The sequence below is a fragment of the Nasonia vitripennis genome, chromosome 1, assembly GCF_009193385.2.
Source record: "Nasonia vitripennis strain AsymCx chromosome 1, Nvit_psr_1.1, whole genome shotgun sequence".
NCBI lineage: Eukaryota > Metazoa > Arthropoda > Insecta > Hymenoptera > Pteromalidae > Nasonia > Nasonia vitripennis.
In genome coordinates, this window is record NC_045757.1 from 33690107 (window position 1) to 33708256 (window position 18150).

Sequence of the window (18150 nt, forward strand, 5' to 3'; positions counted from 1 at the left end):
AACGAACTCATAATATAGCAGCCGACGCGAAATTTTACTCGACAACACGTCCAACGTAGTGTTTTGCAAAAGCGCGCGTTGACGAATTGTTTAAGCATAATGATTTTTAAAAAATGTCAAACTTTATATTTATTTAGTGTCGGAATAATTCTATTTGATGAGTATGTTGTAAATACAAACCATAATATCACAAAATTAATTATAGGCAGTTTCTATACGGTTTCGTCGCTTGTTGAGGCCACAAATAATAATTATTAAAGATTTCTTAATGCACTGTTGTAACAACCACTGTACAAGTGATTCCAACTCTGTTATTTACATTTGTAGATCAATTGTACAACATTGTTAGGCGAAAACATATAATGACGGGTAAGTAGGCCAAAAAGTATGTGCATACATCAATTCGTGAGTTCAAAAATTTACTTAAGCCCTTTTCATGGGAATGTATAGGGAGAGTTGAAAATAATTTTCATGAGAAACTTTCTCTTGCTGAAAGTAAACCATATTATACCTAGCAATTGTTCGCGTAACTAAAACAAATATTGATTAACTTGAATACTTTTATCGAAATATCTTTATTATAATTAATTGTAACGATTAAATGTGATTAATATCCTAAGTAGTCTGCATCTTTGTTTTTCCCCGGTTTTTGCGTAGTTAACAGTAACATACCAAACGACGATGCAGTCTTTAATATCTAAAATAAAGAAAAATTATGGCAATCGTGGATTAAAACTTTTTATCAACAATAATATTTAAAATTATATGTTATCATTTTAATGCCCGTTATTGCTTTTTTAAAATTAAATAAGGGTTAACGAATTTACCGTCGCAAAATTTTTTATAGATAACAACATAACGGTACCCGCTGTTAAATGAACAGGTTTGGTAGTTCTTTGCATAATCATGAGGACAAAAATACGAATTCTTGAAGATGTTCTATACCAATCCATATTATAGCTGAAAAAAAAGATAAGGTCAAAAATAATTAGTATAATAGTAACTGCAAAGAACCTTTTTGCCTGGAAATAAAATAGCTAAAAGATATAGCTAAAAATTATCTTACTGTTTTTTATTATACTACCGAGATGCCATTGCTATAATAATATTTATTAAAACAACACTTACACTGATATACGCGGATCATCACATGATTGAATAACTTGTTCTCCACACCAATTCATAAAGAATACATATGTTGTAAAAAGTAATAACAATGGTAAGAATCGTAGCAATTCGCTAATATGTTCTTTATGGTAATTAATCTGAAAAATGTTCTAACTCAATTCAATAATATAACATAAACACATCAAATATAATATCATATGTAATTTTTATAGCTTACTTCAAACATAAGAATAGCAAGAACAACGAATGCACCAATCTCGAGAAAGAAGAAGCCAAAACTGTAATGCTTCTCTATTATCTGTATACCTCTGCACAGAAAAAAATTATGCATATATATTTCAATTTGATCTAACAAAATGGAATTTTTACATGTGTCTACATTAAACCTTAGAGCTTCTTTATGTACATCAATAACTTTTATCAAGCTATGAATAACTGTTGTATCGTAATCTTCGGATGATTTTTTTAACGCATCCAGACTTTTATTGTCTAATACTAATTCTGCATTCCGCAATCGGTGGCTAGAATAAAACATTTAAAAATTAACGGAAATGGCTAAAAAATCCATATCTATAAAGTGGAAATTCAAAGAATTCATTAGAAACGATATGCAATATATAACTACCATGCAATGCCGTAAAGACCGCAAATATGCTTGACGCTGATTATGTAAGTAGAACTGATTGTTAAAAATGCAAAGCTGGAAAACAGTATGGCAAGAGCGAAATGCACACAGACCTGCAAATCGCATGTGTTTTCATCGATTACTATAAGTTTGAAGTAGTAAGGAAAGCTGCGTAGACACTGTTCTAAGGACTTTTTGTTAAATATTCTTGGCATAAATGTGACGCCGAAAAATAATCCGTAAACTGGAATGCCGTAACCTGTAGATATTAAAATTTACTAACTAACTTCATTAGCGTATTAGCAGGTAATTATTACAAAATAATTGTATAAGTCATCACCAATAGTAATATTAATAGCACTGCGAGCTTCCAAAAAGAAGTTCCCATTATTTTGCATTCCGAATCGTCAGCCAATTCCATCCAATCAGTTGCCATTAGTTCGGTTCTTTCTTTTATCTACAGATTAAAAATCATGTGCATAAATTGTATTAGTAAATGCATTATACATAAAAAAAAAACAACTAAATACGTACATTTACGAACCTCTTTTTTCCTGCTATAAAGAAGCATATATGCAACAAGGGCGCCGCTACAGAAAATAATTGGAAGAGAACCCTTTAAAATATTCAAAAGTTTTGTCTCTGAGTAAATTCCAGCTACCTAATTCGAAGCAATACGCATTAATTATTATCTTCTATATAAATGAAGATATATCGAATGAAGTAAGCTTTGCTCACCATAGCAATAACCATAGAAACTAACGTCACTGTAAATATTACATAATTACTTATACTCCTTAAAGTCGATTGATAAGGCCATAAAATATTGACTATCAAAGAAATCCATTTTGTCGGATAATATATACTTGAACTGCAGTTAATATCAAAGACTTCTAAATACTTCAATCAGATGGGCTATCATCGTGAAAACGAAGCTGATAGGTATAGTCAAAGAATGCATCGTGTTGGAAGTACGCATTCAATATGCATCAATATATTACTTCAAAAAGTGCCCCAACCAGCAATTATAGTTTGGAGTAAGTAAAAAGTTTCTTACCAAACTTCATCAATCTAAATGCAATATATATTTTAGAAAAGAAAAACAAAAAGGAAATTTGAATAACCCCATTACATTAAAACCACCTCTAATTTAGCCACCATTCAGACGAATGTTTAGCCATAATTATCACGATAAAATCGTATTTTTAAAGCATTCACAACATCAGGGATAGGAGAATAGTAGATGTTAAGATTAAAGTAAATTAGACAAATATTACAGTTTAAGCATCAAACAAGTATTTTTTATTTAATTAAATCTGGTTAAAATCCTATGAAGTTTGTATCTTTGTTTCTACCTTGCTTTTGCGTAGTTAATAGCAACATCCCAAATGACCACGCAGTCCTTAATATCTTGAATTTAAAAAATGGTATATTTGCTTGTGTAATAGAAATCGTGAATTAAACTTATAATCCACAATATTATTTACCGTCACAAAATTTTGTATAGATAATAACATAACGGTCCCTGCTGTTAAATGAGCAGGTTTTGCGGTCTTTTGCATAATCATGAGGACGAAAATACGAACTCTTGATGAAGATATTCCATACCAATTGATATTATATCTAAAAAAATAATAGGGTGTGTTAAAAATTAATCAGCAATTGCAGTTCATAGAAATATAGTAACAAGGAAACATAATAACTGACGGTATAGTCGAAAAATACATTGTTTTGGGAGTACGCAATCGATATATGACCTCAAAAGGTTCTACAAACACTAATTATATTCTTAAGAGCAGGAAATTCTGGTCAAACTTTCTCAATTGAAATCGAGCACAATAATGATCATTAGAGATGCTGAATAGTTGTTGGTTTTATGTATTTATATTAAAAGCTTTCTAGGTGACAAAACGTTCTCCATAAAAATAGTCTCATCTACACTGAGAGAAAGATATCATTGCCGTAAACATGTACACACGTTAGGAGCAATGATTGCTAATATATTCGTGCACATCTTATCCAGGATCAAAGGTATGACACGCTTGTCTTCGTTATAAATAGCATTGTGCAAAAGACTAGAGGCGGCAAGAGTCTGCCGATTGATGTTGACCTTATCTATGCAAAGACTCAAGGTGTCAAACTCGCACTTGGCAACCATGTCGTAAAAGGGTGTCCAGCCTTCTATGTTCACGTAGTTTAGATCGCTACCGTATTCCAGTAACTTCTTGATAATGGACTTGTAGCGGTTGTCGTTGTTCAACTTTGCGGCTAAGCTGAGGGGTGTGACACCATTGTAGGTCTGGATATTAACACTGGCACCGTGCATCAGAAGCAAAATGATCACTTCTTCTTTGCAGCCTTCAATAGCGAAAAATAATGCGGTTCTACCGATATTGCACTTCAAATCGATGTCAGCACCGGCATGAATAAGTGTTTCCACCAGGTCGTAATGCCCCATCGCAGCTGCTTGGTGGATCGGAGCGCAGCCGCGGATGTTTGTAGTGTTGGGATTGGCCCTGGCGTACAGAAAAATCTGTACAATTTCGAAGCAGTTTGCGTTCTTGGCCTTTCCCATTCCATTCGAAGCCAAGGTCGTCACAGCTGTTTGAAGTGGTGTTTCGGCGAGGTAATTTTTTATATAAATATCGGCTCCGAGCTCAATAAGTTGATTAGCTACCCTGAATTGGCCATTTGGTATGGCAAAGTGTAGCGGTGTGTTGCCGCGATAGTCAGTAGCGTCGATCGAGCATCCAGCTTTTACTAGAAGTCGAGTGATAGAAGTGTTGCCATTGATGGCATTCACTTGCAACAAAGTCAAATTGATGTCCGGTTCAACAGCGTCGAGATCTAGATCTTCCGTGTTCAGCATGCGTGTAACCAGAGCGACGGAACGCTCCTCGACGGCTCTGAACAGATTTGTACACACGTCTTCGTCGATGTCCATGATTAAATGCTTTTTGTTGGCCATTATTAAGACATAAGTGTGGATTTTTTCTCTGTGCGATGCGTAACTATGACTGATGAGTATTTCTCAGTGGAGACACTCTTTGCTGACACTGAAGTTCATAATAACTCTGTGCGATGCAATTCTCTGACTGGTGCAGGTACGACTGAGTATTCTCAGTATGGCAAAATTTATACGAGGAGGGGAGCACCGATTTCTGATTGGGTGGGCCCTATTGGTTGTGAGCGCGTCGTTGGAGAGGAGGGCTAGCTTTACATTTATGAAGATAGACGTTTTGTGATTGGCTCATGTAGTGCGCATGCGTCTGAGTCAGGAAGTCTAAACGTCTTTTAGGTTAGGGTGCGTGAAGCACGCTGTTCAAGCTCTAGTACGTCAAAAAACGAGTTTTAAGCGCCGAAATAACGCGTGCTACCGAAAATATGGAAGAGCTCATGCTAAGTAACATTCTTGCGATCATACCACTATGCGTACTAAGAAAGTTCACCTATAATTATATACCTGAATACCTGAGTTCGCATTGCGTATTACGCAACTGTACTTCGTAATTTTCTTAAATGGGGAAGTGTATCCGGAAGGTTCGAGAAAACTGCGAGCACAAGAGTCTATTTAAAGCATTTACAAAATTTTAAGAAGACGATAATCCACAAGCAGAGCAATTTCGGGAAAATTCAGCCTAGTCCTTTTACAATCACGTCCGGCATCTGGAAAACGGTTATCGCTTTTCCGGCCCGAGTAAAATCTCATAGCGCGCATTCTGCAACGACGCACTGAGAGAAAAATAACATTGCAGCAAACGTATATGTTAACTGTTAACGTAGGCATGTTCGATTTGAGCCAATAATACGTATGTTAATAGTTAACGTAACTATGTTATATGTCAAATAGCTGTATGTTAATAGTTAACATATGGCTGCCCTTTACGATTTTTCATATAATATGGATGTTCTAACAATCCCCTTTTTATAAATTGATTAATAATATTTTTCTTACCATATTTACTTATATTTAATCAGAGGTTGGCCTTTGAAGCACTCCTATTTTTCTCGTTTACTGCATATCTTTCTACGGTAGGAAAGAACTGTGCTATCAGGGACTAGAGTCCAGTAGATCAGAGATGCGAAGAAAGGTGTCGAAGGGAAGCATGAAGAAAACTTTCGAGGTTAAGATGCTTTATTGCGATAATTAGCCTCTAATCACCTCCTCGAGTGATAAGGCGCGGATCAGGTGCCATCCGCACGGAAAAACTTTTGGACCTCTGGGGCCCCCATTCTGGCATGCAGGCCGAGACGGGCCGAGATGCAAGCTTCCCCCACCACCGTTTTCTTCGCGTGCGTAAACACGCTCGCGTGGTGGGGGAATGGCTTACATTCGGGAATTAGGCGCCCCAGGGTTCCAAGTTGGAGTCTCTGTACATCCAAGAATCTCGGATGTACAGAGCTTCCAAAATAATATAGCGTAGAGTCAAAACCGCATCGTGAGGACTCCAAATAAATTATGTGAATAATTTTTAGAGCTCCCAGGGTACCAAAAGTTTTTCCGTGCGGTTCCATCGAGAGCTTGGTTCATCCGATCTATACTGAAATCTACTGATTTCTAAACTATTTTATTCTTCATATGAATTAGCTTTGTGCAACCCTACGAACATTTGGTATCTTGGTTTCTTGGTTTCTTGATGTCGATCGATGACAGAAAGTCGGGGAGCGTTTTACTTCCAAGAAGAAGTCGCTTCTGTAAAGGTCTAGAGAGTAGGGGAGCTCCATTTTATACACCCGCTTTCACGACTCTTTCAGTAAACAGTTGCAGCAGTTTTTCTTTGCCAGTCTTACCGCGTAAGTACATGTCGTGGTATCTTTTAATTTATTCTGTGTGAAATGCCTAAACCTAATGCCTCGCTATACACTCTACGGTGAGAAGCTATTTGGCTGTTCAAGGTAAGGCTTGCTTTCATAAAAAATATAACTGCTTCGGAAAGATGGGTCCGACGTCAATGTAATAAAAAATAATCATACATACCACTTCTATCGAGCAAGCAGGAATACCTGATTTCAATTTAAGTTTTAAATTTTAGTTTATGGTCACGCTCCTCATATAAACTTATCCTCACATCAGTAACGGCAACGTTGACAACTATAGCTTTTCCGCGAGGCTGGTGCTTGATTTCGGCGCGGATGTCAACCATTAATATTATTTTATTATTTTTTAATCAAGCTAGGAAGTATGAAAAACTGAGAATATAAAAGAATATTTAGATAACTATGCGAGAAAAAGCATAAATATATTAAACGATGACATTCAAGATATTATTTAAAGTTGTTTGCTTACCATGTTATGATTTGGCTTTTCAAAAGTAAAGAAATGTTGTCGTTGACATTTTCGTTTTAACCATCCGTTCATTGCGAAAGAAGGTATGCATATTTTTCAAGATATACCTGGACCTTAACTCCTGTCCACTTTTATCTGCAAATGTCTTCACAACGTATTTCTGTTCTAAACGTATAAATATATTTCGTGAATTTAATTTTTTTCAACATTTTCTCAGATTTTCCAAGTTTATATATACGATCGTTATCTCTACCATATAGAGTCGTATGCATCTTGACTACCCACAATGATATGCGTACGCTTTCTTTTTGCAAGCCGTAAATAAAAGATAAATAAAGTCTATTGATTCGAATAAATATGTAAGACCAAAAAGAAATCTATAGACCTTGAATAGGCGCATTTACATTATAAATGACGTTGAACTCGCTTACGATTGTGTATGAAAATTGCTTCCGCCCCGACCAATTTATTTTTTCCCTATGCACCACGTATTTTTGTGCTTACACAACACGGATGTTCCAGAAGACATAAAATCACTTTTTTTCTAATTTTTATCTCGTGAATAAGTTTATTTCGATAAAATGTCGGAAAGCAAAAGGTTGGAAATCTTTGAAAGTGATTATTATAGAATGTATACAAATGCATTGAGACTCATAGGATTGTGGCCTTTTGAATGCACATACCGGCAAAGAATCATACGTTTTTTTATTATCATCCTTTTAATAACTTTCACGATTCTGCAAGTAAGCATTGGTTGCGTGAGAAAGAATTCTTCAAGTAATTTTTTTTAATAGATATAAAGCAAGAGAGTTAAGCGAACTGTCAAAAATATAAAAAATATCCGGAAAAGCTGAACATTTGAATGATATTATTTTCTAGGGTATACGTCTTTACGAGGAATTCGGTCAAAATTTAGACATAGTTTTAGAGCTCATAGGTTCTATTACATTCTTCATAGGCTGCATTCTTAAATATATTGTAACGATACAAACACAATCAATGGTAAGTATTTTTTAGAATTTTAAGAAAATATGAAAATTACTGTACAGTCTTATATGAAATGCATGTAATTATAAGCACTGATTGTATACTAAATTAAATCATTTATTGCTTTTAATAAAAAAAATATTTGCTTTCTTACAGTTTCAATTTTTATACGAACAAATTCAGAGTCATTGGGAAATAGTTACGAACCGAGAACGCCGAATATTAGAACAGTCGGCAAACGACAGTCAGTTTTTTACTAAACTCTACATGGGTAAAAGAATATTCATTGATCATAATAGTACATTACGATACATGTGACTTAAATGGTTCTTTTTCGCTACGCTCGGGTGCTAACTGCGCCGTGTAAAACTGAACCATTTAAGCCAAGAGTATCGTATAAAATGTTATAGCACAGACTGTTAAAGTCCGCAAGTCTCGTCTATTCGTGACTAAAGTAGTCCTTATTTGCACCGTGAGGTTATCGCACGAGTGTAGCGAGTACGATAACCTCACGGTGCAGAAAAGGACTACTTTAGTCACAGATAGGCGTGACTCAACAGCGGATTTTAGCCACACTGTGCTATAATAGTATATTATGTATCAGAAGCGTGAAGTGATTTTTTTTTAAACCAAATGCGAAGTTTGCAACACGGTCAGCTCTATTCGAAGTCAGGTACAAACTCCACACTCGGTCAAAAAAAAACACACTACGCTCTCTTGTTGCATAGCATATTTTTGATAATGCATGATAAGGAAAAAACTACTTTACAAAAAATTAATTTTTAATAATTTTACCAAAGGCGCTGCTTATGGTGCTTTAATAGTGTACGTTTCCACACCTATAATCGTACCAAATGTTTTGGACGTCGTAATACCTCTTAATGAATCTCGTGCAAAGACGTTTCCTTATTTTATCGAGTACTTTATTGATACAGAGGTGTACTATTATCAGTTAATGGCACATGGAACGCTTTGCTTTACTATTTCCGCACTAGTTTATGTTAGCATTGACACCATGTATGCTACGTGCTCTCAACATCTCTGCAGTCTTTTTGATGTTGTTGAGTAAGTTATTGAACTTTTGAAAATATCACTGATAACTTAATTTACAACGGATTGCTTTGGCCTTAAGCTTGCTCATACGGAATAATATCTGAACGTTATAAAGCGTATGAATATACTTATTCTCAATTTGTTATTATGTATATAAAATACTCCATTGTAGATATCGGCTTGAAAAAGCATCGAAAACTGATAGCAAAATGAATGTAAACCTAGACCTCAATGGCAATGATAAAAATATATATAAATTACTTAATGAAGCTATAGTCTTACATCAAGATTCTTTGGAGTAAAGTAGTCAAATGTATTTTTTATCTCCAACTAAAAATCATGTAAGATAATTTAAATGACATATTTTTTTTATAGATTTGCTTTGTTTATTGAAAATACATATGCTTCTTGCTTCCTACCGGTATTGGGCTTATACTTAACTAGTATTGTAATTGTCGCTGTTGATGTAAGTTTGTTCAGCTTGAAAAAATGACAAAAAATAGTTTCAAATTGCAACATTTGTAGATCAGCATACAGTTTTACTACTAATTTTTACAAATTACAGATAGTTATAAACCTAGGTGATATGAATCAAATCATAAGATTGTCCATTTTATACTTTGCTTTTTCATTCCATGTGTTTTTTAACTGTGTTCCGGGGCAAAAAATACACGATAAAAGTGTCAGCATTATGAACTCAGCGTAAGTATGATATTTTCACTTATTCAATCACACTTTTTATGAAGTATCGTTATGAGAAATTTCAATTTAAAATCCAATATTTTTCTAGATATTTTTCTGAATGGTATAATTTGCCACTTGAAGCGAAAAAATTAATTCAAATAATAATACACAGAAGCTCAATTCCTTGTAAATTTACAGCTGGAGGTATAGTTGTACTGAATGTTGAAAATTTTATAGTTGTAAGTATCCCTAACAAATTTATTTAATATTCTAATTTTTTGCGTTTTTTATTTACACAATCACATTTTTTAAGATAATGAAGTCTACATTGTCCTACATAACTCTTTTATCATCAATAAGATAAAATAAAACAACTGACATAATTTTTACATGGTTTTAAAACGCATTTAGAAGAATAACCTATATCTGCATCCTGACTTTTTAGTCTGTCGAAACTTCCATGGTTGAAGCTCCAGTCGGAACTATACCAGATCGAAAACACGTGTCCTACGTATTTTACATGTTGTTTCGAAAAAAAATAATAACAGTGAAAAAGTCTGAACCATTGTGCATAAGAATGGGAAAACCCCTATGATTATTCAAAGAGGTTTGCAAGTTTGTTAAAATAACAAAAAAAGGCTCTCAAACATACGTTATTTGCAGATAGCATAAAAATCAACCATTTTCCTAATTTATTATTATTTTTTTTTTCATAAATCGCATACTGTCCGGTCCTGCCATGTGCTTACTCCATCTATAATCTACCATCATCCTGTCAGATTTCTTCTATAGGTCTTTTCATTGTCACAACGTCATTTAATTTCCATAGCTTTAAAGAATTTTCCATTGTCTTCGATTTCTCATATACGTTTTTGATGACGAACGCACAATAATTTTGTATATCCTTAAATAAAAAATCTATATCCCCCAGACGTACAAAAGGCATACAAAAGAATTTTCCTGAACAATAATATAAAAGCGAGATTATTCGTGCATGAAAGAAAAATCTATATACTGCACTTTAAATTGAATATGAAAATTGCTTCCATTGTGGGCGAGTTTTTTTTTTCTTATTTCCTCAATACACCACAAAATTTGATCTATTATAGGGTGATGTTTATATTACGCAGGTAATATGAAAACGTAATATAATAATGAAAGTATAATAAATTCAGCATATGAAATAACACCATTATTTTTTTAACATGTTAAGCTATATAAAAATACTATTTCAACAGTGAGAGGAATATAAACTTCAAAACAGACTGGGTTCACGATTATTTTTATTCTTCAAATACTGTTGTTTGTCTTGTAGTACGAACGTATTCAATACATGTTTATTGTACATACAAATAGGTACAAAATGACTGTTACATATATGCGTCAATATTTTGTCTCGACTTGGCGTTACACGAAATAACGCACAATTTCGACAAAGCTCTGGTCTTTGGAAAAGTCGTAAAACTACTCGTTAAATATGTATAATGCCGAATACAATACGAATAATATAAATAATGATAATAATAATAATAACAATATATCGTATATAGTATATAATACTAGGGTCAGTACAGAACGACGCTTTTGACGACGCTGCACGAAACCGAACAAATCACACAATCGCGTCAGGCGCCGTATCAACTTTGCATACACTGAAAAAAAAAGACACAGTCATTTTAACTGAACTCGCACCAGTAATCCGTCATTGTACGAAGACTCGCCAAGATTACCGTAGTGTTCAGCAGTTTTAAAGAATCAGTTCGGTCGTTTTTGCTGGTGTGTCCCGCGTAAGCGACCAATTTTACGAGTCGCGACTCGCCAAAACTACCAGTGGCTCACCGTTGTTCTTGCTGAACAGTCGTTACGGTGGCAGAACGGTTAAAACTACCGGACTTTACAGCAGAAACGACTGTGTTTTTTTTTTGTTTTTTTTTTCAGTGTATACTCGCTACATAATTATATATCTCGCTAATTCGCTCTATGCGCGTAAATAATTCGCTCGGGTATCACAATATCTAAAAGCAAATGAGACGGATGTTTTTTTGGCATCGATAAAAGTACATAATAGACGCGCACGAGCTGACAAAGAGTATACGAAAAACGGACGATCGAAACGATCCTCGTCATCGTCATCATCATCATCATATATATAGAAAAAGTGCGTGTTATACATACGTGAATAAGATAAGGATAATCAGTGCGGTATATATAGTTACACGTGTAATATTCCAACGGAGGTCTCAGTAAAAGTCATAGAGCAGGTATCGATGAAGGCTCTGCGGCAGCTGAAGCCTGGTGACGACTTTGGTGAGCTTTGGACCGCACATCTTGCGCACGATGAGCCGAGCTTGATGAGTCAGGGGCAAAGGTGTCCTGGCGGCTTCCATGACCAGAGCCTTCTGAGCGTCGGTCAGACTTGACGATCTGCGGATCATACAGGGGTCAAAGCTCTCCGCAGCGTCGAGCAGAGCTTGCAGGAGTCTCGGTTTGTCCGCGGTGTTCTGTAGCGAATTGAGGATCCCGTGTGGGTCGCGGAACTGCGTTTTTATCACGACTCTGGCGCCGTACTTCAGGAGGAGCGAGACAACCTCGACCGCGGGATTCTCGTTCGAGGCCACGTACTCCGCGAGGACTGGACGAAGGGAGAGACCCTCTTCGCTGCGGATCACGAGGTTCGGATCGGCGCCTCGTTCCAGCAACATGTTCAGGATCTCCAGCCGGTTAGGGATGTTGTCGGCGCAGGCGACGTGGAGGGGCGAACCGATTATCGGCGACGTGGCGTTCACGTCGGCGCCTGGAATTGTCGGTGTTATGTCAAACACTTTCAGGTATATCCACTAAGGTGCTACTAACCAGCTTCGAGCAGCATCTCAACGATCGACGGATCGCCCTTGAGTATGGCGAGATCGAGTGCGGTGGGTTTCTGATAATCGGCTCCGAGATCCAGGCTGGCGCCCTGTTTCAGCAAGAGGTTGATGACCTGGGGGTCGCCGCCGAGTATAGCGTAGTGGAGAACCGTGCGGTAGTCGTGACGAGCGTCAGCCATCGCGTTCACGTCCGCTCCGTAACTGAGCAGCAGCAGAACCGACGATATGCCCTGTGGATGCGGAAATGTTCACGAATCGCTGTAAACCGGTGCTTTATATATATACGTATAGGGGATGCGATGTAGTTCTCGCTTGGAATAATCAGGCCAACAATCGCATGCACAATTAGGTCAAGCCAAAAACGTTGTGTGTCTATAGGTTTATCGAAGGATCTCTTTCCTTTTTTTTTTCATAACTATACACATTATGTCGTGTGTACAATGAAAAACCAATAACTCAGGTGAAATACATTTATGTAAGCTTACAGAGAGCCGGAAGGGCGTCGAACGAAATCTTACGGAAAATCTTACGCAATATATATACGCGATATCGAGGGTCACGCCCTTCCGGCTTTCGAGTCGCTTCTCTCGATCTATATATATGTACTACAAGGCTGCACCACTCGTGTATGTGTACACATCTATATAGCTATATCCTATAGAGTAGAAGCCGTGCGCATATAGACACACGGGCGGTGGCATAAGTGATATGAGAGAGAGAAAGAGCTGATGTATAAATAATAAAAACACTTCCTAATTCCGTGGCGTGACCTTCTGCACCGCCGGCGGCACGACGCCTAGCGACCTCGCGAGTGGAGCCAAGTAAAAGTTCGGCCGGTCCGCTGAACATCGAGAAGGCATTGTTGTACCACTTTTCGAAAGCTAACACTTTCTGCAGGGGACGTGCGGTGTGGGAATTTTTGTAGATAAAAAAAGAAAAAGAAAAGAGAAACGACAAGAACAGAGAAAATCGTTATTCCAACGTCATATATATATATATATAATTTTATGCGCGATTGCGATGTCGATATGTTGCCGAGGAAATGAAACGCTAGTCCGATAATTTGATGAAAAATTAATGCGTACCTGTGGTAATCGGGCAGCTTTCATGAGCGGCGTGAGTCCCGCGCGATCCCTGGTATTGGGATGGGCACCGAAAGCCAGCAGCAATTCCATACACTCGAGATCGAGAGGCGAGACGAGATTGATCTCGGAGCCGAAGAAGTAGCGCTTGTTGGGATTGGCCCCAGCCTCCAACAGCGTCTTCGCCACGTCGATGTGGTGGTTGCGGAGGGCCAGTCGAAGTGGCTCGTCGCACAGCATCGTTCTGCAAATTTTCATTTTATCATCCAATTATCCCACCTACAAACCTAATTGGCAATTCACTATATTCTATACCTGGGAAAGGGTTCGGGCGTATCCTCCCTATGCTCGACCTTAGCGCCGCACTTGAGCAGCAGCTTGACCAGCTCGTGATAGCCGTGTTCGGCGGCGAGATGCAAGGCCGAATAGCCGCACTCGTCGGTCGCGTCAATGTCCGCTCCACGTACGAGCAGTAGCTGAGCGGCGTCGGTGTAGCGCTGCCAGACCGCGTAATGCAGCGGCCTCAGGCCCTGGGTCACCGGCTCGTTCGGCTTGGCGCCGCAGGCCAACAGGATGCGGATCTCGTCCAGCGGCTGCATGCGGATTATCGAGTCTGCCAGTTCCCGCTGGAGCGGATTGGCGATGCACTCGGCCGGCATCTAAATTATTATTTGTTTATTTATTTTTTTTTAATTTAATTCCATAGCTGGTCTGTTGTAAAGAGCTCGAGCTGGCGGATTATGATCGGCTTGGCTTCTTACGGTATGAGCAGGTTTGTGCGGGGTTTATACAGAGCTTTCGACATCGCAGCGACGTCGCCCGCAGTGTCTTTATTTATATACTATAGCTATATACGCATTGTTTAGGGGAGTTAGATAATACAAACTGCAAATATATATATATATATATAACTTTACCGAAAGAACGGGTAAAACATATTCGACCCAAATCCCTCAGCACAGCCTTTACCCTGTGACAAACAGCCGCAAGCTCGTTAAAAGCTCTCCGAGCGCGTCGACAGCTCGCAATACGGATTAACTCTCGGTCTTGCGCAGAAGCATAATATATGCCTCTGCATATATAAGCCGAACGAGTTGCGCCAGGTGATGCAGGCGATGCATCAGCAGCAGCTCTTCCTCGTTATCTACGTTTGCGCAAGCTTCGCAATTATATACTCCCTCGGAGGAGCTTGCGCTACCGATAGACGGATTAGCGCATATACGATTGAAAATAAACCGACGCGATGCCCATACGCGCGCGTCTTTTGTTATACCTGTAATGTGTCTTATATCTGGGAATTCGATCGGACGAGAATTATGAGAGAGCTTTATTGGGACTGGCTATTACGTAGACGCTTTTGGCGCCTTCGATCATCGACGTTATATGAGATGACGAGAGGAGGGTATATTATTGTTGCGAAGACGCTTTTCAGCACGCGAGAGTTACAGAAATAGATGCTGGACACTGGGAGAGCTTTTTGCGTTTTTTTTCATTATCAGAGATCAAGTTTTACGTGATCGGGATGATGTGCGTTGCAAAAGTTGGATAATGGATATCGTCGGACAAATGCAAACTGCACATGGCTATGAATGCTAGCGAAGCATGCAATGTCATGATGTGCGAGTACAATTACGATGTACAGGTGAAAATACGCACTTTGTGTTGTGTCACTCTAGGATCTCCTTATAGAGGCTTAGAAGTATATATGGGAAGACTTCGGAAAATCTCTGCACACGATCAGCGCGATTTATTCTCGAGCGTATCAACTGCGATTCTCTTCTCAATACTCAACTGAAATGCATTATGGAATAATTATTCTAAAGATGATATAATATTATAGTTTCGAAAGAAAAGAAAAACGAACGTTATTATTGCATAGAACTTTATAGCTTCTACTCCGGCGCGTTAGCTTTCTCTATTATACCCGTATATTCGCGCATCGTCGTTCGCTAGATTCGGAATCGAGGTATTTTTAGTCTAATGCATCTGCTTGTCTCCGGCGTGAACGCTGTATCCCCGAGGAAAGCTTTCTTAATGCGCAATATTGCACGACTTTCATTCACAAAAGCTTTAAAAATAGATTCCAGATTTTCCTCGAATATAAGCGATGAGCTACGCTGGTGTAAAAATTGTTATACTGTGCTTTATAAAAAAAAAAATTAATCAATAACTATAATCCAACGACGTCAATTTAACCAGGATTGAACAATAATATTTTTTTTTTCTTTCGATGTTCGAAGTAGGTTACAACTGTCCAACGAATACATAACGACATTCTCCCAAGTGTGTCTATACAGAGTCTAGAATATATCGAAAACTGCATATTCGAGCGAAACTTTAATCATCCATTATTGATACTTCTATTTACTTAATACTTAACACCCAAAATTCAGCTGAAAAATCAGCTGCAATAGCTACGGCGCACATATACAATAAAGGCCAATAATCCGAAAGCTCTCGAGCGTATATAGAGACGCTGACGCGCGGCCGGAGGTAAACAAAGAAACTTATAAGTATATTTCCGAAATTTTGAGAGAGAGAGAGAGATTTTTTGGCACAGCTTTTCAGTGTATGTATGAATCTCCGCCGCTTTAAACGTGTCTGTGAGAAATATTGTATTTATAATTCAATAGTTTGAAAAATGGACGCTCGGCTTGCCAAAAGTAACTGCCCCCGAGAACGACGCAGTTTGCGCCGCTTTTTAGCCAGAGGTATAAATTCTGGAGTGCAGCGCGAGATGATGAGCTTCGATGTTATTATTTACCGGCGATAATTCTCACTCGTAGGCGCGCTTTTCATCGACTTTGGGCTTTTCCGTCGGGGTGTATTTTTGTTTATCGCAAAGTTTTATATACGAGTATATATTATAGTGAAAAATCGTTGAAAATACACGCTTGAGATAAGTCGTAAGCATAATTTCGGCTTTTTTCCAAAAATAATCCCCCTATAGCAAATAACCGAATCAAAGCGTGAAACGCGCATCAGTCCGAGTAGACGTAGCGCGACAATTTGGAAATTCGTATGAAAAAGCTCGATCTTTTCGTCCGAGTTATAAGTCTTGGAAGATTTGCCAAAAGAACCGGCGCAATTTCGGCGATGATGCCGGAAGAAAGAGAGTAGTATCTCGGGGCCGATTCACGCATCTGCGTCAGGTTGTCGTTATAGATATTTTCGAGTTTAATTTCGAAGCTCTCGCTCACGGGTACATTATCAAGCTGGGCATTTGTTTTTGTTATCGATTTCTACCTATACAGATCGCCCGACCACGTGGGCTTGTCGTTGTGCCGTATAAGCAAAAGTCGATTCTTAGAAAACAGCCGGATTATATAGCCGGAAATCGCGACTCGAGCGATCAAAATACAATCGGCGCAACAAAGGCGTGGCTTCGTTGCGATTCGCAGCTCCCAACAAAGCCGCTCCAACAAATGGGATCACTTGAGCGCTTTATTAGAACGTGCGATGCTACGCCGAGATGAGCAGCGCACTCGTCAGTGCGTCAATGGAAAGATCGCGATCGTCTCTGAACATTCAAACGAAAGAGAATAAAGTCTCGCGTAATTTACACGCGCGACGAGCTTTCCGTTCTATCGCCCGATAAATTGGCTCTGACGACGTGTAATAACGCGTGGCCTAAAAGCCAATCAGAGACATATTAAATTTAGACCCGCACTGGGTTATGCTCTATGTGCAGATCGGGCAATGAATTTTCACTATAGCTGCGCTCGATATCGAAGCGCGCGTCGCGAGCCGTTAGGAAAAGGCAAAAGTTTGTTGAACCGTCGATATGAGGATGTGGCTTTCTTGAACGTTCTGTCAACATTTCGAAATAGACGACACAGTTCTCGTTCGACGTTTCTATGAATATTATAAATATTCTCGAGCTTCGCTATATAAGCTACAAGTCGACGTAACCGATTTCTTCCCTCTGACACATGACATCTCAATAATGCCAACCGATCTCCCTCAAAAAACCCCACAGAGAACGTCTCACTGCAGCCGCTCACAGAAATCACTGCCGATTTTCTCTCGCGATCGACACGCGCACACACACACACACGCCGAGCACTGGACAGCCGATCTATGTACGCGATCGGCAATTACTCACGTCGAAGATAGTGCGGTGCTCCAACATGCGTGCAAAGTAACGGAATCGTTTAAACGAACTGGCTTCCTCGTCACCCGGCCCGGTCCTATTTAAAGCTTCACTCGTGCGCACTCCTTCTCTCTCTCTCTCTCTCTATTGCCTGTCCTCCTCTCTCGCGAGCGATATTTCGCCGAAAATAACACAAAGGGGATCATGCGCACCGCCGGCACTCTCTCTGCTAGTCCAACTGCGTGCGCATCGCGTCGACGGCGCACGAGGAGTAATAAAGAGACGAACGAAGAAGAAGAAGAACTTGCGCTGCGTTTGTGAGAAAGAAGAAGAAGTCGGTGACA

General features: G+C 38.7%; 3 protein-coding genes and 1 pseudogene across 12 annotated transcripts; 2 read left to right on the forward strand and 2 right to left on the reverse strand.

The window, feature by feature from the left end:
- Positions 1–129: 129 nt before the first annotated feature.
- LOC107982226 lies at positions 130–7431 on the reverse strand. Of its 7 annotated transcripts, none has more exons than XM_031921389.2 (12): positions 7041–7431; positions 6732–6943; positions 3241–3376; positions 2492–3163; positions 2298–2414; positions 2094–2210; positions 1754–2012; positions 1515–1649; positions 1346–1436; positions 1129–1265; positions 828–960; positions 130–697 (listed from the first exon to the last, which is right to left on the reverse strand). In XM_031921389.2, exons 6-12 carry the CDS (start codon positions 2149–2151, stop codon positions 608–610), a joined length of 903 nt encoding a protein of 300 aa, XP_031777249.1. In that variant the 5' UTR covers positions 2152–2210; positions 2298–2414; positions 2492–3163; positions 3241–3376; positions 6732–6943; positions 7041–7431; the 3' UTR covers positions 130–607. The 7 variants fall into 7 exon arrangements, 4 of the variants coding, with proteins under 4 accessions (XP_031777249.1, XP_016845850.1, XP_031777250.1 ...); XM_016990361.3 differs by having other exon boundaries at positions 5709–6943; XM_031921390.2 differs by having other exon boundaries at positions 219–697; positions 866–960; positions 5709–6943.
- On the forward strand, positions 608–2650 carry Or184PSE (odorant receptor 184 pseudogene; annotated as a pseudogene).
- Positions 7432–7621: 190 nt separating the features above from the next.
- Positions 7622–10128, forward strand: Or158 (odorant receptor 158). The gene is made up of 9 exons (NM_001190622.1): positions 7622–7783; positions 7920–8042; positions 8184–8298; positions 8828–9092; positions 9253–9378; positions 9456–9546; positions 9646–9782; positions 9871–10003; positions 10078–10128. Exons 1-9 carry the CDS (start codon positions 7622–7624, stop codon positions 10126–10128), a joined length of 1203 nt encoding a protein of 400 aa, NP_001177551.1.
- Positions 10129–11027: 899 nt separating this feature from the next.
- LOC100122286 (ankyrin repeat and SOCS box protein 8) lies at positions 11028–18074 on the reverse strand. 4 transcript variants are annotated; one of them, XM_016990366.3, is made up of 7 exons: positions 17819–17920; positions 15370–15504; positions 14029–14372; positions 13717–13957; positions 13385–13522; positions 12618–12861; positions 11031–12558 (listed from the first exon to the last, which is right to left on the reverse strand). In XM_016990366.3, the coding sequence occupies exons 3-7, from the start codon at positions 14370–14372 to the stop codon at positions 12005–12007; spliced, it is 1521 nt and encodes a 506-aa protein (XP_016845855.1). In that variant the 5' UTR covers positions 15370–15504; positions 17819–17920; the 3' UTR covers positions 11031–12004. The 4 variants fall into 4 exon arrangements, with proteins under 4 accessions (XP_032451895.1, XP_003423926.1, XP_016845855.1 ...); XM_032596004.1 differs by lacking the exon at positions 13385–13522 and having other exon boundaries at positions 11028–12558; XM_016990365.3 differs by lacking the exon at positions 15370–15504 and having other exon boundaries at positions 17819–18074.
- Between the last annotated feature and the right edge of the window lie 76 nt (positions 18075–18150).